Source organism: Nesoenas mayeri (genome assembly GCF_963082525.1).
Source record: "Nesoenas mayeri genome assembly, chromosome: 13".
NCBI classification, from domain to species: Eukaryota; Metazoa; Chordata; class Aves; order Columbiformes; family Columbidae; genus Nesoenas; species Nesoenas mayeri.
This window is the reverse complement of record NC_137550.1, coordinates 6,808,864-6,835,017: the sequence shown is the minus strand read 5'-3', so window position 1 is coordinate 6,835,017 and position 26,154 is coordinate 6,808,864. Positions and strand designations below refer to the sequence as shown.

At 35.4% G+C, this 26,154-nt stretch overlaps 1 protein-coding gene across 1 annotated transcript in view; it reads right to left on the bottom strand.

Annotated features, from left to right (window-relative positions):
* Positions 1-7,880: 7,880 nt before the first annotated feature.
* Positions 7,881-26,154, bottom strand: part of PCDH11X (protocadherin 11 X-linked) — a gene marked incomplete at its 3' end in the record, with an annotated part of 409,818 nt that continues 391,544 nt past the window's right edge. Inside the window, exon 6 of the mRNA XM_080352388.1 lies at positions 7,881-8,272. Coding sequence (XP_080208514.1) covers positions 7,881-8,272 — 392 coding nt within the window. The remainder of the gene's footprint in view (positions 8,273-26,154) is intronic.

Genomic DNA, 26,154 nt, shown 5'->3' with positions numbered 1-26,154 from the left:
TTAGATTCAGGTACTCACTTTACGTCAGATGTTCTGAGTAGTGATAATGTTAACATTCATGAATTTTCTTTACATTTCTTTTATCCTGCAAAACATTTATATGCAAATCCACTCAAATTTTACAGCATAGATCGTCAATATTAGTGTTTTCTTGGTCCTTTCTGCATATTTTAGTAGCATATTTTGAGGGAATTTCAGACAAGCATTTCTAAAACAGTAACAGGCTTCAATAACTGCCTTTTGTGGACTGAAGTGACAGGTTTTTTTGGTCAGAAAATTCGATCTTTTCTTCAATATTCAGTCGTATTACACTGACAAAAATACATTTATGATTCAATAGGCTGCAATCTGATAAAAAGCATTTAAAAATCCAAGTAGATTGATTGTGTGTAATCATTGCTAGAGAGTGAATTCATTTAACAAAGAGCTTTCCTACCATGTTTCACTGTGAAAATTTTACTTTTATGTGGATATAGCTGTGCAGCACATTATTTGTAGCACATAAGCTGCAAATGTGACTCTTTAACTTATTTTTCTGCATTTAAAATATTTGTTTAGAATTTCAGAGTTGTTTTCTTTGCCAATTTCCTCAGGATTGTTTTTTTAAGAGCCAGTCAGCTCTTAAATCTCAGGCAGTCTAATCTTTTTAGATGTCAAGGGCTTGTATTACGTTTCCTGTGTTACCAGGCAGGCACAGTGCTAAATGTCTCCACTGCAATTAAAACAAACAGCAACTTCTATCTGCCGAGACAGGCAGTTTTGACTTTGTGCACACCTACATAATGTAATTAATATTTTTAGACAATATATAGTAGGTGGTGTGATGCTCAGTGATGACATTTGTCTCTTGTACATAAATGAAGTTTGAGAAAAAACAAAATGAAATTGAGAGTGTGTATGCTTATATGTAGATTGATTAGACACCTCATTGAACTGGAGTTTTTAAACCATTATGGTCCTTTTTGTTCTCTCTAGTTAGAATCACTTGAAAGCATTAGCTCTTGCAAAGCAACAGCAAGAGTCTCTCTGTATTTTTTAGAATTTATCCTGTAGGCCTACTTGGTACAAGGGCCTTTTTAAACAGGCCTAAAAATATTCCAGGTATGTCTTCTTTACCATTACAGATTTTGATTATGTAGATTTTAACGTATATTTTTATGCAAAACTAAAGTTTTACCTCTCTACAAAATGTTAACTAGTAAAATTAGCATTGCACTGCAAGTCTGCAGATAACCCAGTGTATCTTAGCGTATATGTTAGCTGGAAAAGTTGCTCATTTTACCTACTTGCCTGTGTCTTTATAGTATTTTTTCTAAAGCATTCAAAGTATTCACCTTTCCCCCTGCCCACCCACCTCACTTATAATTGCTTCGTTTTGCAGAGTGATTTTAACTTTCCTCTGTTCAGTTAGTCTCCAGAGAACTACACACTGACTTATTGTAGTTCCATACACCTGTAAATTGAAGCTTGATCTACACAGCGGAGAAACAAAAAATACATCTTTTCTCGAATTGCTAACATTTGGGAAGTTTAGACAAGCTTGTGGGTACAATCTTTTATCATCTCTGATAACTAAACAACTCAAGCTAAGCACAGGTTAAAAGCAATTTCGCTTAGTTTAATCTCATTATGTTAATCAACTCTTTTACTACATGCATAACATCTGCAGTAGCAATGAATAACTTCATTTCAGTGAATGTCTTTTTCTTTGCACATCCTACTCATCTGCTCTAGAACACATCACAGCTGGTAGCTTAAAGCTATAGGTTGAAGTCTAGTACAGTGCTTCCAGGCACTTCATTTATCTGTCTCTTTGATAAGTGTACATACTAACTTTCTTTTTTATAAATACAGACTTCTTAATCCTAGTGAAGAAAAAGTGTAAGAGGAGGTAGCATCAATTCCATAGTTCAAAGCTCTCTGGAAAGCATGGACCTACAGATTTAAGCTCCTGATTTGAATTGCTTTGAATTAAATATGAAGACATAGCTTTCAGATCATAAATGCATTTAGCTGTAGTTTTAAGCACAAAATATGCACCATCAAAAGATCACTAAATCACTAAAATAATAAAAAATATAAAATACCTTTTTGCTCATTTCCTTCTTCTGCTTGATAGGCTGCACTTCTGACGAGGAGCAGACCGGCAGCTGTCCATTCAAACTACAGCTCAGTCCTAGGCCCACACCTGGAAGAAACCTGAAGAAAAGGTAAGAATGCTAAATGATCTTATGGGCAGCATATCTCCAAAATTGCCTTCCGTTGGTATACACGAATGTTCTTCTTCAAATAAATCCACATGTACATTCTAGCAAACCACCACCTCCCCACAATCACCTAGCAGGAGGTCTTGGAGTGCATCCTGCAGTTAAGAGATGGTTTTTGAACACTGGACCAGCCCTCCCCCAGTGCTGCAGCCCTTCGGGGAAAACACCACACTCTGTAGAGCTACACAGCAAATACCTGGGGTTCAAGTATTTCAAACATGGGCAGAGAAGCGCTCCAGGTATTCCTTATGCCCACAGGGAGGAAAACAAAAAGATGAGTCCCAGGAAACACTACTTCTGCCATCCCCCTGCAGTTTTGCACAGTGACACCAGTACTAAAATGATGCACATATTTCTTCTGTGCTCTATTATTCTGCTTTATCACATCTCTGTGAAATTCCAGTGTTTCATTGCCTCCTGAGGTTGCCCTTCAAAATATTACTGAGCCCAGCTTGAGAATTTACTATCCAAACCAGGGAAACCCTCCACCTCAAGAACTTTTAATATTTGTAGGCCGAATACATTCTTTGGAATAATAATGTTTCAAAAGTTGTTGGCAGTAAAGGAATACACTTGTGCACAGGTTTGATGCCCAAATAAATATTATTTTCCTATTTAAAAAGGTCCTGCAGACAAGAAAGCTATGCTTGCAAAGCCATAAGTGACAAAGAATAATATATTACTGCCTTAGTATCAGGACAACTATCAAAAGAGTTGCTCTTTAAATGTGGACTTAAATAATATAGAAAAAATGCATAAAATGTTGTTTCATTAGTTCCTCATTTCACGGTTATTTCATTATATCACATTCATGGTGAGGGGATAATCCCTTTAGCTCAACAGCAACTTATTAACCATGTTCTCTCAATTAGAAATAGCTTATTTTGTAACAAAACAAAACACATAAACACTCCTGCCTCCAGCTCAGCGTATCAGAGGCATAGTAGAAGGAGGGAGCTCGGTATGAAAAGAAGTGACAAAGAAACGGAAGATATTTCTGATAAGATAAAGCTAGATTGCTGTCCACATTGTCTGTGAATATTTCTACTGTTTATCAAAAGCCTGCTACTCAGTTACATGAAGCAACTGCAAACGAAGTTAAATTTTCTTGACTTTCTGACAGTTTGGGGCTTCGTGAAGAAAGGAGTTTTGGAAAGGTGGAAATGGGAGAAAAGTGTGGCTGGAGGAATACTTTTGAAACCCTTATATATCAGAAACATGAGGAAAACAGCACAAAGGAGAAAACTGCTTTTGTGGATCTAGTTTATTAATAAGCATTGTAATTAACAAGACAACATGCTGTACAGAAACCTGAAATAGAACTACTGCAAATTTACTGGACTTTAAATGCTGCCGGACTGTAGTATATGATGTCCAACTGCATTATTTGTAAAGTGTGATTAGGGCTGTTTCAATACACAGACATACACTGCTCACTCTCAGATCCTGTAGTATGCCATAGAGCAGGGAGATTTCCCAAAAATACAAACTCAAATATTTACAAGAAATTGTCAATCTCCTTCTTCACTAGGGATAACATAAGTTATACACAATTTTCCTACGTATACCAAATAAAATCTTTGCCTTCAACTTTACTTTGTGTCTACACAAACCAATCCTTTCCTTTTTATTTATCCAGTGAAATAAAGGTAGTAAACTGCAGTGCAATCATTTAATTGATAATCATTCATTAAGGATTGGTATTAAAGCTGCAAAAGCAAAACTTGACCAAACAAATTAAGTGTAAATTTTCAAACTTTAAAAACTCAAACTTTGTAAGCTTGAATCAAACAAACTTGAGCTAAATCAACCATTAATGACTAGAAATTATTTAAGTCTATGGTCTTTGGCTTGCCACTGCTGGATGCAGTGTAATAACAGTAGCTCAGAGCTGATGCAGTTCCAGGCTGGATTACAGCTTGCTTAGAACACAGCAGAGCAAACTCTTCTTTTACAGAACACCCAGACAGATCTGCACTCACTGGGCTCCTCGATGGCTGACTCAAAGCGGCCGCTTCTCCTCCAGCCCTACGCCAAGGAAAAAGACCTGGCTGGATTCAGAACCACGTAACTAATGTTGTGTCAAGCTCGCTGTCATGCTCACATTCATAAGCCCTCAGGTCCGATTAGCATGGGCTCATTGCCGTGATAATTAGCTAAATGACCTGCATCCAGCCAGCTCACAGCCCAGAGAGAGCAGGTGCTCAGTCGTCTCTGTCTGGCTAAGCAGACATGCCTAATTATCCTTTCTTTAGAATTAAGTTACACTTCAGAATACAGCACAGTTTAGGAAAACAAAGAGACAGCATATTTTACTTCAAACAGTTTGACTCCAGATCTTTTTTTTGCTTTTTCTTTTCTTTTCTTTTTTTTTTTTTTTTTAAAACCAATTGACTGCTTTACAATATGGCAAGAAATGTCTTCCTTTCTGCCACCACCAACCATGACTTTGATGCAATACTTAGAAGTGCAACGAGCATGAATTGAGTTTGGGGTGGGCAGGATGATCTAGGCTAGACTGTGTGACACGTTACTTTGAAGGCAAAGGTTTTCCTTTATTGTTACACTGTATGAAACAAATCTAATCATTTAACTACCATTTTACTGTATATTGTATATAGGATTGTTTTCTCCACAAATTCACACAAGATAAAATAAGTTAAATGACTAAAAAAAATTACACAAAAATATACAGTCTATGTACTAGATAAATTATTTATATATATGGCAAGATGTGTAAAGCGTCTCTAGTAAAGTTATTCCTCTGGATACTGACATGCCATTCAGAAAAATGTTACCTCAAATGCATAGTTTTATATATTAGATATGTAATATATAAAAATGAGGGAACCATTTAACTCCAGATACGTGTATGTACAATTAATTGGTTTGTATCCTGTTGAGAGAATTTTAGAATATCGCAACACAATTTCATGGATGTCACATTGAATACTTCCTATAATCTGATTCGTCTTTACAATGCTTTTTGTTTAAACATTTTTTTATTGTTGTTTGATTTTGGTGTTTGTTCTTTTTTATTACTGTTGCTATTTGCTCACTTCTTTTCAACAGAAAGGGGGATGCTTAATAGCTCCTATACCTTAGGGGGAAAAAAACCCCACAAAACTCTAAACATTCAAATGGGAACTTTGTTGGATTTTTTCCCCTACCTGTGAAAAACCACTAATTTGGGTTCCTTCACCTTATGTTATGAAAATCATCAAATTGTAGAAATTACTTATTTGCCAGGAAATCTCAGTTGTAATTTTCAGGCAGAAAGGAAATGTTGCAGGCAAAAAGAAAAAAATGAGAGTCTTCCAAGGCAGCTGCCAATTCTGTAAACATTGGTATGGCAGCCCTCTGGAATAAAAACTGAAGTCCTCTGCTTACAATAGGAAACATTAGTTGTCAGCATTATTCCAAATTTGCACGACTAATATGTTTGGTAAATCTGTGTAAACTACAGATAAGCTCTTTTTGCATATCCCTGAAAAGGACTGCTGAATTTTCTCATCGTGATGGCTCCAAAGCAAACAACAAAGTGCTTTGTATATATTAGGTATGAATTAATTTGTCAACTTGTTAATTGTCCTGGAATTGGAAAGGAGTTTTGTCAGCTATTGTGTGTCAGTACCCAAAGGATTATTATATTTTTCCAGGATTTACATGCAACTGGAAGCCAGTGTGCCACATCTTTTCAAATGTTATTGAAAACTACATTTAAAAAACAAGGAAAGAAAGAAAATAAGAAGTACATTATTAGATAATCGGATGATCATTATTTAAACCCTATCAGTAGGTTAAAAGTGAAGTTTCTTTTATTTTGCACATAAAATCTAAATGCCATTGGAATAGATTTACAGTGGGGACAGCGATATATAAAGCTACTTAAACCTGCTGGGCACATAAGAAAAGCTCTTTTAGCATTCATTGGAAACCCTCAACAACTTGAACTTCTGTAAATTTTACAAGCAGCTAATATTACAGCATTTTTACACACAGTTCATAAATTACAGATTTAAGTTACAATATGAAGCCTACATAGAATTCTATCCATAGGAAATATTCACACACTGTGGTTTTTCCCCTCCATACAACTTCGATTGTCTCACTTAATGTAGCAATAAAACTAAACAAAGTTATGCAGTGTTTTAAAAAAAAAAAAATTATTGGTATGTACATACTGTAAATGATGAAATAGCTAAAGAGTAACAAAATACTAGAAGGAAAATGTTGTGGGGTTTGGGGTTTTTTTTCATCTAAGAAAGGAATATCCTTTTCATGCACTGTAGAATTTACCAGCTTTTTTCTGCCACTATTAGTAATACATCCTCCAGTACACAGAACACTGAAAAAATTCCCTCATCTTTAAAGAGAATCATCTGGAGACCTTATCAAACAATATCACAGAGTCATAGAATATCAGGTTGGAAGGGACAAGGATCAAAAATGATTAGGGTATATTTATAATTACATTTATCCAGCTTTCATTACCTAGATTCTTCTTTGCTGAGAACTGTCAGTCATTCTGTAATAAAGTAAGCCACAATGACGAGTACTCCTTCATCTAATAGATTTGTGATGAAGTATTAATAACTAATAACTAACCTTTTACTGAATACTTAACAATAGCTGTAAAAAAAGCCACATACATCACTATAATATTATTTTAAACACCCGCAGCTTGCAGCCACAACATCACATCGGTGAAAAAAACTACCCCAATTTCCTACTGTTTTCAGCGGTGCCCACATAATTTTCAACTAACAGGAACAGTAGCCAAACCAAGCTCTGCAAGATGAAAAAATAAAAATTACAACAAGACTTATTGCTTGAAAAGCATAATATGTAGCACTATTGTAGAAAGGAAAATCTTAGACCTTAAAAAAAAGTTATTGAGCTTTTTTTTTCCAATTTAGATCTCACATATCCTATCCTGTTGTTTATTTCACACAGAAAAGCCTAGATGAAAGCTTTTTTTTTCATATACTGCATCCTTTCAAAGAATAAATACCTGTAGATTGAGCCAATAAAAATTAAAAGCACAAGGAGCTGTTGTGTTTTTAAGTACATTTTCCTTCTTAATTACATGAAAGATGAATTTTCAAGGAAAGATATACCATCCTTCTTAAGAATTAGGTATGTAAGGTAATCAAAAGAGAAATTGCCCACTTGATCTCTATTGCTAAGCAAACGGAAGATGAATTCTATGCATATGCTATAAATTATAATAACAAAGACAAAAATGAATAAGGTATCTTTAAACTGTAATATTCCCCAAACTGTACTAAGAAATTGCTTTCAACAGGGAGGAAGAACTGCTGGCAGAAATTTACACTATATGGCCCATAGAAGAAAATCAAAAGGATTTTGTGGTTTTGATTGTTTCTGGATTGCAGGTTTTCTTCCCCATTTGTGGGTTTTACCAAGAACTATGGTAAATTTCTTTTAAGTAAGTCCTAAGGATTTAGCTTTTCAATTTCAAATTTAGGATTCTATATACATAAATATTCACAAGCCTAACAGGTTTGTATACGTACTAGAACAGTGTTAGGCTGTGACTATATACAGTCACACTTAAAGCCTGAAATCGTGGATTTGTCAGATATGTGTTTATAGCTGGTGCTCATGTACAAACGTAGCGCTGCTCCCAGACACCGGTGCCTGGTGGGCGGCGGCGAAGTTTGCCAGAGGAATGACTTTGACAGGGTCTTCACTGGCGCAATGTCTTTCGCAGGTGTTGTAGAACTGGGGCCTGGGCCCACCCTGGCCTTTGTCAGTGTCATCCTTTGGAAGGGGCCTCCCAAGAGTGTGTCGTCCCTCAGGCCTGGCTCCTCGGCCCCAGCCTTGCTGGAAGCCAAATGATGGCAAAGGGGTGTTGGACTGCTGGTACTGCGTCAAAGACGGTGGCATCCAGCAGTTGTCGGAATGGCCCAGGATGAGACACTCCTGTGTGCAGGTTTCAGAGGCTTCAGCCAGGGCTTTCTGGAGATTTATTTCGATAGCTGGGAGGGTGGAAAAAGACAAGACGTTATTAGAAGTCTGAAGACTGATGCGCACAGAGAATCAAGGTTAACGAAGCAATCTCAGTTCTACAATGAAGACCACAATTTGGAAAGAAAATATCTCCAGGTGTACTGCTTAAGTGAAGGTCTAGATATTGGCAAGTTTGGGGCCCACAGTATTGTCATTGGTTATCATCTGAAAAAAGTTAATGGTTAATGAACAGGTGACACCATCATTACAGCCTTGTAACTAAAGCCCTTACACATTCTACCTACAATGACCTTTTCATTTTTTGAAATTGTCATTTGTGTAACAAAACTAGAAGCCTTATAATAATCTAATACCATAATTCTATATATTTGTATACAACTATGTGAAAAAAAGATAATTACTACGATTTTATTTTTTTTTTTTTAGTACTCTCTTCAAACTGGATTTTTGGCTTCTCTTGCTTTGCTTAAGGCAAAACAAAATTAATTTGGATACACAGACTAAGATGGTACATTGGCTTCAAAATTTCACACAAGAGATACAAAAATAAAAGACAGTGTAACACCTATTTTAAAGAGAATTGATTTCTCCACGCATTCAATAGTGGAAACCTTGAAAAATCAAAGGGTAATAGCAAAAGAAGGTGTAACCTCTGTAGTTTACTAGTAATTGAACCAGATTTCTTTAGTAGACACAAGGTTTGTGCTCTTGAAAAGAGATTCTAGAAATTATAATTTGTTCGAAGGCAAAGTAAACCACTAAATCTGAAAGACATAATTTGCAATACATAAATCAGTTGATCAGTTTCATTTAAGCTGTGTCTTTACTATGTTGTGTAAATTCAAACTAATAGAATGAAACTTCTACAAATCATTCTTTGAAACAGTTTTCCTATTATATGTGTTAATTTTATATTCTCTTGCTGTGTGCATGGTTTAAATATACCAAGAGCAAAGAAGAGTATCTGATTAGATATTTTGCTGTGTTGTCTTCACAAAACCTTCCAATAAAAGATACATACGTATTTTTAATATCTGTCTTCATGAAAATAACATTTAAAATTGGTTTCTGGCTACCAACCACTGGAGAAGGTATTCTGCTAGGAATTACTTATAGCAATGTAAGTTCTGAGTAGAAGCCTCTCACCGTCTGAGCTTTATGTTAAACACATGCTACACTTCTGTTTTAATAAATACTTTGCATGTTGAAATCTGTGTAAAGCTACAAACCACAAATACATATTTCCATGTTACATCTCAATACAAGTGAATTAAGTTTTACCTTCAGGTGTTGAAATATATAATGCTGCTGTCCAAAATACAGGTTACATCTTTTTTAAATCTGCTAGGTATAAGCAGACAGCTGGTGGCTTGTTGTATCATGAATGCTATATTCTTGATTATTTCTCCTTAAGTACATTGTATGAGTATGTGCTAGTTAGAGAAATGATTGTTTATAAATGCTATTTTACCCTATTACTGGCATTTCAACATGTCTTCAGTCATTTTGTCTGTGTTTTTCAATGTAATCCTGACAAAGCTTTGGCACCTTGCTGTTGAAATACTAATCCAGTTTTGATGGGCAGTAGGAGACAAATATGGAAATAATTCAGTAGAGGCAACAGTTCCTGCAAAAAAAAAGTTACTCCTGGTAGATTAGTCTAATCTTTCTGTGTCCTACTATCTGCTATTAGAGATATACATTTGAGCATATACAAGTCTTGTTAAGCTCTTTAATTATCCAGATCTGCTTCTGTTCTGGTCAAGGCAATTCATTGAAATCAGGTAGAACCTTGACAGAGTGTTGAGTTATGCCTGTTTTATACAGAAACTGATATTTTTTAATGTATTTTTAAAAAGAAACCCCTTTTTAATACCCAGTGCCTCAGTATATTTTTTTTTTATCTGAAAGCTTTTTAATTATTCTTAAAATGCTATTAATTTAGTTAAACTGAAAACCACACAATTATTTATTTGGAAATAATACTTATGCATTTGTAGCTCTTCACAGCAAGTGGTTACAATACTTACATTGTACTATCTGTGTCAAACTTCAGTAAGAGAGTAAAGAAAGCTGAGCCATCAAAAGAAGCATTTGGCAATAAAAACTTAACATTTAAGCTTTAGATAAGGCAACTACAGAAATAAAGGGTCACTTATGAAACATTCTGTACACCATCTCAACAGATCAGTAGGATGGTAATTTTGTGCCATGTGTTGCCAGACTACCTGTAGACTTGGAACACCTTACCATGCTATGAACATCAGAATGACAGTCTTGTTTATTCTGTTAATAAAGAGATTAAAACCAACAACAGAACAAAAAACAAAAACACACACACAAAAACCCCACAACCCCCCCAACTTTAGAACAGTCTTGCGCATAATCATAAGTTATGCATTCAAATTATTTTGGCTTTAGTTGGGGTTTCATTACACAACAGTCTGCCAATGCAGGATGGTATAGAAGGTACACCTTTTATAGCAGTCATCATCTTTCTTTCAACATTGCTATGTGGTACATGTAATCTTGATTGTCAGAGGAAGTGTTTCATCACTGCTTATGATTAATAACATATAAAATATACAATTTTCATTAAAGAGTTAAAGGCCTTTTCTACTGAGCACCTGTGCAGTGCTGCAGAACAGCAAAAAAAAAAAGTATTTAGCAAATACAAATACTTTTCTGTATGTAGTAACGGTCAAGTTTTGTTTTATAATATACCGCACTCATTAAAAAAATGAAAATAAATAATTTTTCAAAATCAATTATATCCTTAACCTCTAGACTAACTTTAAAAGGAGTTTTTTGGGGGTGTTTTGTTTTGGTGGGTTTTTGTTTGTTTGTTTTTTAAATTAACATGATTTTCTGTGTTGTTTTTCTTTGAATCCAAACCACCTGCCTATAGACCATAGCATTCGTGCAACCCTGGGAGAATCTTTAGGAGACTGGGCATGCTGTAGGAAACCAAATTAACTAAGGGCGTTACAATGACTCTAGTGTGAGGCAGACAGGGTCCGCAGTATCTGCATTTGAAGGAAACTTAGAGAATATCATCAACTGAGCTACCAGGGTAAATAATGCCAGCAAGGACAACTGGGATGCATAATAGTTTGTTTGGTATGAAGTAAAAATAAATAAACCCAGCAGTGTGAAATACTATGGTTTTAGCACAATGCAGTAAAAATAACTGTTGGAGCATAATTCTTCTGTTTCTGAATGAACCTAGAACAAAATGTAGGAAATTTTCTGCATGAATATTCACCAGGCATTATCTTTATTTTCCTGCTCTTCTAGGCCATGAAATGTAGCTTCTTTCTGTCAGTCTAATTCATTCTTCATTGTCCTAATATATCATCATTCTCCTGCTTATTTAGCACCTGAAATCCTTCTAAATAACTACTTGGCATTGCACTGTCATCTAAACTATTCTTTACTTAAAATCACATTTTTAAGAATTCCTATTTTTATCAGAGAGCTTTATGTCAGCAATATATTATACTAATGGTGCCAACTTACAATAGAATCAACTGATTTCTGAATATTCTGTTACAGACTGAACATGCAAAGAGGTCACTGTAACTCGCGCCGTGATGTTGGCCCCAGCACCTTGTCTGGCTGTTCCTCCACCACTTGGCACCCACTTTAACCAGAGGATTCTCTGCCCGGCTCAGCCCAGTGTCCCAGAAGACCGGCTGAGCAGGAATTCAAGCCACGCAGCTGTGTGAGCGTGAAGTTCAGTGCTTAAGTGGCCATTTCTCAGAGGCCGTGTAAATGGACCATGGCATTTTCTAGCTGCTACTCTTTAAGCATCTTTCTACTTTGCATCTTTGCAAGTCATTGCTAAATGTGGGTGAAAATAACATTTTCTCTCATTCAAAAGTAGTAATGTAGGCGATTATTCGGTGGTGTCTGCCTCTACCAATCAAGTAAAAGAAGGTTCCTGCTGTCTGAATATTTTCAGAAGAAAAGATGGGTTTTGCTACTGAAATTCAGTGTCTGGTAACATCTCACATAAGATCTGACAGGTTTATAAATGGAAATAGAAATGTACATATCCCTCATGTATTATGAATAAACAGTACATTCTATCTAACTCTTACCAGTCTACCTCATTTCTTACTTCACTCAGTAACAAACCTTTAATTTTATATATGTATTTTTTTCATACTACATGGAGACTCTTCAAGAATGACACACAAATAATACGAAAGAGAATTTTTAATTCATAGAACAGATCACACTCATGAATGTGTGAGTTTACCACTTTGATTTGAACTCCAGATTGTTTTAGGAATAAAACTATTTTTAAAACTGTCTGCCTTAGAACTAAGAACATTTTTAAAGAATGTGTCTGTCAGCTCTTATGAAATGTTTAGATCAGAACTGTCAAATACAACCAAAAGAACAATAGTTAAAAGACTTTCTTCATTGCTCCACAGTCTCTATCATTTATAGGTCAAACCAGTTTTCAGTAAGAATATTTGCTTTCACTTAAGAAGAAGTGGAATCCAAACCTTGCCAGATAGCAACCCTTCAGTCAAAACTATTATTAAAAAACCCCATTTGATGTTTTTTTTCCTGTTTGTTTTGGTTAGAGACTTCTGTGGTTATAAAGTCTGTGTAGGGTTTTATAGATGGTAAATGAAAGTGTTGGTTATTATCTTTGTTTTGGGAGATACAAGCTGAACAGGTCTGCAATGCTACTCTCTCTCTCACTTTACAAAATATATTGCACAGCACTCTCTACTTCGGCATTTCCAGCTTAATATTATGTTCCAGTTTTAAGAATATTTCTCATAGAGAATTCTCAAAAGACAAGCTGTTAATACAACTGTGTTATCAGCAGTCTCAGAATCTTGAAATGTTAGAATCGTAGAATCATTTAGGTTGGTAAAGACCTTTAAGACTGTTGACGCATATACTTGGTGTATACATGATACACTTTCTTTTCAACCCTCATGCCCTCCCCTCCACCCCAAAAGGGAAACCTACGACAGAGACAACATCAAGAGGGCTGGTTCCTTTCTCAATCTGCCATAAAAGTCACCACTTGGATTACGGAATTACAAAAAGATTTAGGAACATTTGAAGATGTCTGGTCTAATATTCTGGTCAAAGCACGATAGCTTGGTCAAAAGAGAAGAGAATAGTTTTTCCAAAAATTAGGCTAAACTTTCAGAATTGCACGTCCCTTTAAAAAAAAAGAAAAAGGAATGCATGTATTAAAAGGAAGGTGTGCACTTCTAAGAGCTGGACAACCAAGCACATAAGCTCCTGGAGAAGCCTTAAAATATGTCCACCTTTATCCACATGGATAATAATGATCAAAAGACAGTTCTGAATGTATTGATCAGGAAAGTACTCATATTCGTTAAAAGTTCAAAACTTATCAGACTGCACTGTATTGATGCAGGCTCAGGGGTTTTATCATTTGTGCAAACAAAATTTCAAAAACAATTAAAAAAATATGAAAACAACTTAAAACCCACAATACAGAGTGCTTGAATTTTAAAGCCATGTAGCTGAAGTCTTAATGAAAAGCCAGTATTGAATTTGACACATTTTGGATGCAAACCATCCAGTGTTACATTTAGAGCACTCTTGTTTCATAATAAAGCAAGCAACAATTAGCAAGCAATTAAGCAAATTGCCCATAATTATGCCATTGCTGAGCTATTTTTCATATTTTCACAACACAGCACATATATGAATACATGGCTTGCAGTGCCAATGCTATTCTGTCAGCATCCAGAAGTGCCTCTCATTTACTGAAGCGTTTCATATTAAACAGCTCCCGTCGCACTTTCAGTGCTCTCTGCTCAGCAGGAACCCACCAGAGTGATGAAGATGACAACCTTCTACCACTCATCCCAGCCAATAGCTCCTAAGGAATGGGTCGTTTCCCCCCCATTTTTTGCCCATGTGTATTTACTAAATGTGGTACTAAATCTAAGCAGGAATTCAAGCATAATATAGGGAAATTATAGTCCAGAATTACCCTGGTGACCAAAAGTGGCCACTTGGGTAACATCATTTAACAGCCTCTACTATGTGAAGGGAACAGAAATGACATTAACAATAAAAAAGGGAGGGGAAAGTAGTTGTTAGTGTAAACTGGGTTACTTTAATAAGGTCAGAAGGAAGAAGCTTGAACACAGAAAGCCTAAGTAACTGCAGTTATAATATACTCTTTTTTTTGCTTTAATAATAAAATGCCTTTGGGACAAGTTTGCTATGAATATTTTATTTCCTGTATATGTCTCAATAACTTAAAACCCAAGTTATTGAAGTTCTAGCCTTTGAACCATTTTATTGGAAGAACAAGTAGGACACACCACTTCCTTTCGTTTTCAGCTGTGTGTACAGAACTTGTCATGACCAAAGGGTGTGAGAAAACCTACTCAGAGGAAGACTGATCCTCCAGATGTTCTAACTGAGGAGTCAACAGGCATGCAGGAAATCACACATTTTCCTGTGCTACCTAGGCTTGCCAGATTGTACTGGATATCTTGCAAGAATAAGATCTGCTTCCATTCCAGCAAATACAGTTTATATCCTACTAACATCCATAGACTTAATTTGTATTCCATCCTAAAACCTGCCATGAGTTAGGCTTCTTGTCATAAAACCCTTGTGGTATGAGGCGTGAGTATTTTGTACCTGGCTTCAATGAGTCCAGAAAAAATTATCAAAGATGGCTGGGGGAAGTTGGTGAGGAAGAAGACAGGGAATGGAGGAAGTATTAGGGAAAAGAGACAGCATCTGTTAATTCCTGTATAAATTAACTATGCTTCTGAACTTAAGTGAATCTTTCCTTCCCAAATAATAGCCATATAAATAAAACACATTAATCTTTCATTAAGTCATCTCCTATTGTTATTCTGACTAGAATTTCAAACTTGTATTAATCAAACCCAAGAAACAGTATAAAAGCAATGCTCCTGTAAGTTTGGTTTCAATAATTGCTGTTTTCCATAGGAAGAGATTTCAACAAAAAAACCTCAAGTCCCCAAACCCCCTGCAACCTCTTCACGCATAATGAGTGTTGTAGAATATACAGCACTGACCCTTTTTGCTTCAATATCCATGTTTTGTTGCTAATTATGTCAAAATAAACATGGTGATTTCCAAAGGACACGATTCTTAGCCTATGAAGTACATATTAAGTTATCAATGAGAATTTTAACCATAACTTGGGAAGTATAATGACTGAAATGAATAGCCTAAAATCTAGTATATTGATTACAACACTGAGTAATACAATGTGCTTTATTTAATATTTAATTAACTGCTTCACATTTGTACTGAAGCTTCTTAATTATTAATACATTCTTCATTATTTAACATAGACTATAAATTTGAATTCAAATCAATTAAACAAGGTGACTACAAAGTGAAAAATGGTTTATCCTCCAGCAATAACCTTTGACCTGGAAACATAGTAAAGAGTGAAATTTGCATTTCTTCCCCCACACCTGAGATGACTATGCATTTCAGGTGGTATATATTAAGCTCTACTACTGATATAAAGTTTCTGTAACAAACCAAACATCCTGGAACAGGAAACATTTTCAATATGAGTTTTTTTAGGGCATTTATGACACAGTAAACTTTGTCTCTCAATGTCTAAAGCTTAATTTTAAGCTTTACAAGATACAACTCTTATCTGCAGTAACAGAATGAAATGTCCATAGAAAGTTGTAGATACCCAACAATTATCACCTCTTGCCTCTTCAAGTAACATCTTTATCTTGACGTGCTGGACTGAGCACAGCCAGCAGCTCAGCACCACGCAGCCGCTCGCTCACCCCCAACCCCTCAGTGGTGCTCAGAGCACTGGAAACCTTTTACCATTCTCTGAAAGATGAGCTTTTCCTGTCAATGCTGTTTGTTACAGCGAGCAGGAAGACAATAAGTGTAGTAATGGTAGTGTATCTGCAAGCATTATTAGTCTCCAGCAAGATGTACAACACTAATTTCACTAAATACTACATCATCACAATGTTTCTAAAGCCTTATTGCTCACCCATGTATATATTAAACCTAGTTCTACATGTTCTTAAATATCCTTAAGCATTACTGGAAATATGAGATGGAGAAAAACTATAAAGAGTAGTGTGTCTCGTATCAACTTCTAGAGATTCAATTTCAAATGCTCAGTAAAAGTTGCTTTTAAAGGTGCAAGCAGAAGTCATCCCTTAAAATGTTTAGCTTAAAAAAGTGATCTAGTCAAACATGTTAAAACAGAATAGGGGCTGACAGAAAAATCCCTTAACAAGGTAACTGTTAACAAGGTAACTGTACACTCTGAAAGACCATTTATGTCTCCTTTTTAGGGATCAAATAGTTATTCAAATGCCTCATTAGGAATATATATGATGATCCATTACCACCAATTGAACAGATATGTATTTGTGTCAATCAATTTATTTATTTAATCCAGAGTCGGTTCAACATAGTATGTTCTTTCATTTAATTCAACACCAAGGAGAATCTTTTGTGCATGGGTTTGCTGGAGAATGTAGGGGCATATCAGTACACTATTTTAAGAGGCCCTAAACACTTTAAAAGGATAAAACAAAGTGAGAAAATATGTATTATATAATGGAAATTTGGCCATTAGTATACCTTCCGCCTTAAAGCAGAAAAAGATACATTAAAACAATACAAAGAACTTGAGGTTTTGCCTGTACAGAAAGGCTGTTTGACTGAAACGATGAAATGAGCTGCCTTCAAAATGCAGCTTCATATAGCTAATCCTCAGAAAAATATATTCACAGTAATTTCTACATATAATTCTTCACATCTGTTCTCTCTTCTTCAAAACTAACTAAAGAAGTGTTCTGTTTCATTCACACTTGCATTCAAATACACATACATTAAGCTTTAAAAAGAAAATTCTTGCTTACAATATCTACAGTGTAAGTATATAGAATATAATATTATACTCCTTTTTTTAAGGTCTACGTTTTAAATAAAATTGTGTGTGTGTGTGTGAAGCAGACGTAGTTTACTGATTTTATGATAAATCACTAAATACCTTGAAAGGGTAAAGTTTCACAGAGAAAGCTATGAATCACTGAAACTACATAAACTCATTTGGTGTGGAAACAGAAGAAAATACATTTCTTAAGCTTAGGCTGTGGACATTGGAATAAAAAAAATCAATTATCTTTTGTGGTTCTCTGGCTAGAGAACAAAGACCTGGGCTTGGAGACAGGAAAAGGGATGAATTTCAGAGAGATAAGAAGGGAACAGTACTTCTAGGTGGAATAAGGTCAGTAGCTTTTATTCTTGATAAAAGACCTACATGAAAATATTAGTATACTCTCACTCTACTGTAATAATGAATTCTAACACTCGTGACAATAAGCAGATGAGGTGAATGAGTTGCCTTCAGGAGAATGCAGAATACAGGCAGGGTGATGAAGAAGAGGTTCATTTTCAGTTATATTTGAGATACCTCACATCCAGCAGCTCCTTCAAGGGACGGGGGTGGGATAAAAGACCTACAGTTCTGCTTCAAATATCTGTATTTACACCCTTTTTCACATTAGCAAGAGTTTCTTGATTTATCTACAGGCCAAATGGGGCTGTTTTCTTTTTATTGAGTTTATAGTAAAAATAAACAGAAAGGAGAATACTAAAAAATTCTTTTAAACTAAGTCATTGAACAACTGTGCGCAATTGTTCATTTTTCAGACACTTTCATGAAATGTTAATTTTCAAAGGCAAACAGAAAAAAAACCCCCAAATGCTAAATAAGCTGGTAAACAGGTATTTCCTGTGATAACTCAAGAAGTAGAAATAAAAGATGTTTTGAAATTGTGTTTTCATCAGGTATACCAAAAAAGACATTGCAAGTCAAAGGCCACTAGAGCAGCAAACAAAATAAACCTACAGCATTCTATAAATACTCTATGGCTTTTATGCTGGGACTCCAAATGCATTTCAAGAGAAAAAAAAATCTTTATTATAATGTAACAAAAATAATGAATTGTTTTTATTATGAATACCCTGACTTTATTTATTTTGCAATACTTCTAAGCATTTTTATGATATTCACCTACACTGCTATCTAAGTAACACACTAAACTTATTTGAGTGCTGATAGGTATTACATTTGACTGGATTATTTATTCCAGTTTAATATATAAGTGTGTATATATCCTTTTTTATATATATATACTTTTATATATATACATAAGTAAAGCTTGCTGAAGTTTTTTGACAAAACAGTTTTCCATCAGCAACGTAGTGTCAAAGTTCAATTGTTTTGTGACAGTGTTGATTCAAATGACATTTTGAGGTATAAAGTACAGAAGCTAACAGTTTCCATTTTTCTATTAATTTTCTTCTAATTTAGATTTTTAAAATATGAGAATCCTTAATATTTCAAAATTGTGCGGAAATTACATTATTGACAGGCAATGTTCTTATTTGTCCAAAGCTTTTCCTCAGATTTTGCATTTCACAATACATTTCAAGTTCAGATGATGATCTGAAAAACAACCCTGCTTACATTTCATGGCACCTGCAACATGGTCTAACACAATCCACAACCACTCCCCCTCTGTAAATCCCCTGTGGCTCCCTTACCATTACTACAGAAGAACAGGCCTGGTGCTCTGCCTAAAAGCTTGAAAATCCAGAATTATGAGTAATTAGGATATCTATCGCAGGGTCAAGAGGGCACACATTTTAATTCCTGTTGTGCTTATTAGATTCCTTAACGATATTCTACAACCTTGTGGGAGGACAGACGGGAGGAGTAAAGCTTTGACATTTCATATCTCCACAGGACAAAAGGATTCCCCTCCCGCAGCTTTTGTCCTCCCCAAGAGGACACTGTCCTCCATATGGCTGCAGCCCAGGAGGGTTTTTCTCTTGGAAAATCCTCTGAACCACAGACTCCTTGATGACTAGACAACATTTTCTAACCAATTTTTCACAGCAGTTTTCCGTCGTTACCACTTTGTCAATCTGTCACAGACTGCCCGCAGTGGAACCACGTACTTACTCATCCCTTTGACAAGGACCCCAAAAAAGTGTGAACACATGGAAAGGGCCATGTTTGATTAACAACTTGGTGATTACTGGAAAAATGAAATTTGAAAGGTAATAATTACATTTGTAATTACTTAGGTGTAAATCTCTTATGTTTCCTACTCCCTCTATTTCTGTGCAGCTGGAGCAATGACTCATTAATAATAATAAAGTCATTTAACCCTACAGGCACATTACAAGGAGAAAGATGTCATTTGTCACCAACGCAAACAGAACAATCACTGAAGGATACCGAAAGACCATTATTTCATATTTACTGCAAATGATAAAAGGGACATTTTGCACTCATTCTTATCACGACATCCCAATCTGCTTTTTAATTACCAGCAAACATAAGGGAACAGCATACAACATATGAGGGATTACTAATAATGTATTGTCCTGTGGTGACATTTCCATAATCACTTTAAATCTATCCTATACATATGTAGTAGTTAAAGCTTTCAGCTCCTGAAATCATACCCCCTAGTAAGGAATGAATTATCCTTTGCAGACTTAGCACACAAAGCAGCTCTTTCTCAGAGTTTGAAGGTCTGATAGCTGATGTATGTATTGCTATTACATTATGGGATAGGGTTTGGCATTCTGTTACATTTCTGGTTGAATAGAGTATAACTTAAAAATGAGTACATTTGTATATTGGTATTTTTAGGCCAGGAACTTTACAGTTGTAATTCTCACTGGCACTAATTTAGCCGTGGATTTCTGCAAGTTGCTTCTTTTTCCAGTGCTTTTCCGTATTGTTCTGTACTTCACAAAAAGTCTGTAAGAAGCACTCCATGTTAAATGAAATAAATAACCTTATTCATAGGGAACTCAAGCAACTATACTGGAATTTATTGGATTTTTAAAAAAATAATTATTGATATAACTGCCTGTCTATGAAAGAAACTTATGAGGAAGAGAAAAGACTATCATTTCCCTTAATTACTTATTCAGGAGACATGAAACCTTGAGGAAAAAATATGGTGAGAAATTTCTACTGTCATATTAGTATGAAAACGAATGAAAGGAGGCTTCACGTAAATAAAATTCACCACATTCTGCATTTCAACTCTATCATGCTAGAACTTCAAATTCTTCTTTGCTTTGCTTTATCATCAGCACTTACCAAACCATCAGGCATGTAGAAAGACCAGAGTACAAATTTAACAATATGAAGCTCTAAACCGTTATTGTGTTGGCCACAAAAGAGGTAAGCAAACCTCCTCAATGTTTCTATTTTCCCCAGGTACCACAGTAGACTAACTAAAGACATGCTTTAAATAAGTAGTGTTAAGAAATAAGACACATCAGGAAAGAGTAAAATGTACAGAGTAAAATGCATATTTTCACTCTTAAGATAGTGACAACACAGAAAAGCTTATACATGGAGTGAAATGTTTTGTCAAATTGAAAAATGGAAGTAATATGAACACTACAATTTTCACATCAATTTGAGGTAAAATGTTTTGAATTACAGTCATTTTAATCTTGTTTTATGAAGAAAATTACTTCAAATGGGTGATAATTTAAAACAGCATAATCCAAACTTCATTGTGCTCCAGTCAGGCATACAAGTGTGGCTCTGAGTGATTTGGAGCAATCTTTGCACAGTAGCTCAGAGCCTCATTCCAAATAGACATTTGAAAGAAGAAAAAAGATGCCTGACTAGAGGTTCCATCATTTACCACTTACTGTGATGGCTACAGCTTCTTAATTGGGCCTTTATAAGCATTTCTAGTGCCTTCAGAAATTCTGGCACCGTTCTGATGAGGCGATACTTTCACAGTTATCACCCTTTAAACATTCAGTTGTGACCAGTTTCTCCACCGAAGTTTTGCTGTTGCTTGGAAGTTTCTCGCATCACTTCACCTGGGCTTTTTCCCACTATAAAGCAGTTTTTGGCATCAAGGAGTTTTGCTGCCAGCAGGATAGAAAAATATATATATATACATATATACGTACACACACACACATGGATTTTACAAACTTCTCCTTTTCCTTTGCTGAAATTAAAAACAAAACAAAACCAACAAACAAACAAAACCAAACCTCTTAGAAAATATGCTATTTCATTTAAATCCCGAGTTTCCCTTAGACAAACACCAACAGTGACTTTCCGATTTCCTTCAATATTCTTTTCTGTTCTCCTAAGTATTTTTCAATTAAAATATATAAATATTCTACTTTTAGCTAGTAGCGTTAATATACTTGTAGCTTCCTTTTCTAAACCAGATAATTCTCTCAGCACCTGGACAACTGATACATGATGGGAGTAATTCAGATCAACATTTGACAGATTTCTCATGGCATATGCAATTTTAAAAAGACAGTGTTAGGGAACAGTCATAGCTGTGATTATTCTGAAGATCTGGGGTCAGTAATAGCCAAGAGAATGGGAGTGAGCAGCTGCCGACAGCTTTTCAGCCCATTTCAATAGCCGTCAGGACAGGTTCTGTGACTGCAACTATGAGGATTATGATGATGCTTGAAAATAGGGTAGTGTATTTATTATTATTAATCTATTTTAAGAAATTATTTTGAGCACAACAAATATAAAACTGTGGGGGTATAAAGCTAAACTTCATGAGGCATTCAGTTATTCAGGAAATTAAATTCCATTACTTCAAAGATAGAAATGCTTTAGAACAGGAATAAAAAAAAATGGTTGATGTTTAAAGTATGCTTTTATAAACTTAATTATATAAACATCTTCTCTTATAACCACACACTGTCTATGTGTGTCTATATTTAGGATTCTGAAGAGAGACATATATTTGTTAGGCTTCAGATTTCAGAGAGTAGGTGTTTAATTTTGAGTCACTCCTATTTGAATAACAAGATGTCCAAGCATAAACCAATAATTTGCATTTTTAAACATTTAAATAGACCATAATTGTCTTCGCAAAAAAGTAAGGTTCACTCCTGTTTGATAGGCTTTAGCATGAGCGTACCTAGGCTAATGAAAGCCCAAAATATATTACTAAATGAGGTTAAATAGTAGGATTCAGGTTTGTCAAGGATCTTATAATTTTCTTTAGTATGTAAGCCTCAATCAGCCATTTCTGTCTTACTTAAGACAGAGGATCCTTTACAATCAGATTTAAGAAACATTCATTTCAAGTCCCTGAAGCTCAGCATCCAGCTCTGTTGAAAGTCTAAGTTTCAGACTAGTTTGGAAATCCTGGACACAGCAGGTAAAGTGAACCAAAAGAAGCTTAGATCACAACAGTTCTTGTTAGGAGTGGAAGTTTACATGCCACCCTCATCTCCAGTCTATAAAAGCAAATCCACAAAAGCCCATAATTTATGTATTTTTTCATAAGCTCTACAGAAAGGATATTTTAAGTCTGGGCTAAGTGCTGCTCTGGCAGGTGCATATAGAAAGCTCTCGCCATGTTTGGCACACAGGTTTCTTTTTGAGAGGGTACAAACCTGAGTTTCTGAAGCTGATGTTCCTTAAGCTTTAGTGGCGTACATTTGACAACCATCTTTTCTACTGCAAGTATGGATGGCAGGAGGAATTCATACTTTGTCTGTATTCCAAAAGGTTGCTTTAAAATCTTTCTATGGTTTTAATTAACCATAGGATATAAAAGGACCTAAATGAAAAGCTACCAGTCAATTGCTGGTTAAGTTTTCACCAGCCTGTTATTGAACCTATTTCATCTATTTATTCCTTAATTCACCCATAGTCTCCTAGAGATGTCATTAATATGCTCAAAGTTAATTTATTATCGTCTATTGCTTCTATTCAAGCTCAAGTTAAGAGAATAAATTCGTCAGAAATGATCAGACTTGAAAAGGCAGATTTGGATTCTGACAGAGAATAATTTATCATGGCTGGGAAAAAGCCTCCCACCAACTGGGCTGCTGGAATGTTGGGAGATGAAATCGTAATGAGTGCACAACTTCTCAAGGGGAAAACAAACAACCAAACAAACCGCAGAGTCTAACTCCCAAAATACGCAGGTTCCGGCCACTGACTCTTCTTTTAGTTCCACCCTCCCAGGTCTGTCCTTTCCCTGTGTGCTGCCTCGAGGCCGAAGGAATCACGAAGGCTCCGCTTGCCGTCATTCGCACAGCACGGGGACCCAAAGGGCGCCCAGCACACAGGTACAGGAGTGCCAGTGACGTTCAAAGCTGTACAGTAATGGTACTGATACTCAGAGAGTCACAAACCATTAATCAACAGATCCATGTTGCTGCACAATGTAACAATAATTTATTTTATTTATAATTTGTTGTATTTATCCCTTCTAGGACAGCAATTAATAGATTTTCAGTAATCTACTACTCTAAGTATTTTAACATGCTCTCTGTATCTACAAATTTTCTGAATTACAGGAAAAACTGGATATAAGAACACCTATAACATGTTTCAGATGCTATTACAATGGATTTTTTTTGCCATTATAAGTCCATTATACAGTAGAATTGGAAAATACTGTGATACTGTCATGAATATGGTACCACTGTAATTGTAATATGGGTTGTGGAGATTTATTTTAAAGCCTGGAAACACTTGATTAACCACTACATTATAGTAAATTTTCTAGGTGTTATTGTTTCACTGTTATTGTTTTATCCCCAACTGCAGCACAGGGAGAATTTCCCCTCTCATATACTAAAAGCTGCTGTATACTGGACATGGCCACTTCCTTAAGGGACTGCTTACTCCATTTATCCATCACTTCATGTTCTCATATTCTAATTCTGTACATACCAGTGCCATTTCCCTGCTCCTTTGTCTTGTTACACTGAATAATTATGCAGCTTCAAGACCTGAGCAACTAAATTTCCCCAGGGAAGTGGGGAAAAAAACTCAACAGTGAGTACTCCAGATCTGCCCCCAAAATACAAAACTCATCAGCTTCTGCCTAGATACTTCACAGAGGATTTTAAATATTAATATAATCACAAATAATAATAAATATCAGCATTTAAATATGTGTAAATATTAGGCTTTTCTAGCTGACTCAATCAGAGCATACATCCTAGCTGTCTTTCCCCCTCTTCCTTCTATCAGATTCCAGGACGCAGAAAACTTGCACTTCCAAGTGCACCGCTATTGTCATTCGGCACTTCCAATTCCAGATATACACTCACTTTATTCTATTAATACCTTGAATTTAAGAGATTCAGTGAGGTGAATAGGCCAAGTATCTGATCAGTGCATTATGTCACACTGAAGAACCACTATATTAAAAGAGAGTTAACATTTCCCAGTGAAGCTCTGAAAAGTTAGGAAGTGCAAATTCTGCAATATTAATTCAGCTCCCTTGTGTAAATGTATTTTGATGCAAACTTTAATTAAATTATCATACACTATTTTTCTCATAGGACCCTTGGGCCCAATTCAGAGTAAGTAGTTATTCAATATTTCTCTTTATCTACTCTAATCAGCATGTGGCCATACACCTTTTTAATTAATACTTTCAAAGCCTTGTGTTGAATGCAGATTTATTCATTTCCTTGTGTGCTTTTTTATTGTTTTCACAGCACAATCAAAAGCTTCATGAGCATGAATAATATCCCACTTGCATTATTTGCTTTATTTAGGTCATTTGCATCTGGGAAACTGAGGCATAAAGAAATTAAGTAAAATTATGCAGTCTCCATTATTTCTAGGTGTTCAACTTGAGATAGCTTAACCAGGTTTTTGCACAATTTGATATTATACTAAGCTTGCAAAGCGTATCTGTTGGAAGTGATGATGCCCTTGGCACCCAACAAAGCCTGAAGGGCAAAAAATACTAGGAAAAATTCAGTTTTCTCTATCCATGGAAAAGTTATTGGTACATTTTGAAATAGACAACAAAAATAGACAAATTCATGATTTATCTTTCACTGTCATTAGTAAATCTAACCAAATGCAACATCAAAAAGCCATATATACACTTTAAATGGTCCTCCTGTGATGAAGAGCTCATTATTTTAATAAACCACTAAAAACCTCAGGATTATATGTGCTCTGATGATTTGATAAGGTATCAAGTCTTTCCAAAGACACAACTTAAAATTTACCAACTCTAATTTAATAAAATTTAATGATTTCATAAAATTTTACGTGGTAAGCCAATTTCTCGAAAGTCCTCAAGGTGCTTCTCGGAATGAAACTTTAATTCTTTTGCAAAATAGATTGGACTACAGTTACACTTATTCTACTTGTAAAATCTTTACGGTTTTGTATCTAAATTTAAAGTAGATTTGACCATATGTAATTAAAAATAGACACATACATCAGAATTTCTGAGAACTACTTTGTTAGTATCTCTAACTAATGAGTATTTTATTTTGAAGATTGTCTTTTGCTTGGATGTTTCTGACATGGCTTGTAATCTTTCCTTCCTAACCAATACAGACAGGCTACAGTTTCTATGCAGTGAAGTTAAATACTTATTTCCTTAGGGAACAAATTAAAGACAGACAATGAAGAGACAGGAACATATGCAGAAGAAAGTATAAATTACTTGTGATAGCAGAAGTCTGCTGTCCCTTTCCAGTTCCCATACAATGATCATCTGTAGAAAAGTACATCTTACAAATTGTTATCATACAGATGGCAGAAAGTTAAGAATTAATTCAGAAGGGCTATGTACAGTAACACAGAGGTCTATTCTGCAGTCAGCACAATATGCTCAGCTCAATTAGTTCTATCCAAGACAGCTCAGGCATAGCTACCATAACGGCGACAACAACAAGGAGCTCAGGGGAGCAACCGTGTGGCTTTTCTGTGACTGCACAGAAGCATTGAAGCTACATCCGTGTTACGGCAATGCAACAATCACATTTCCTTGGGTAGGCTTGCACCCCTTTTCTCTAGAAAGACTATGTT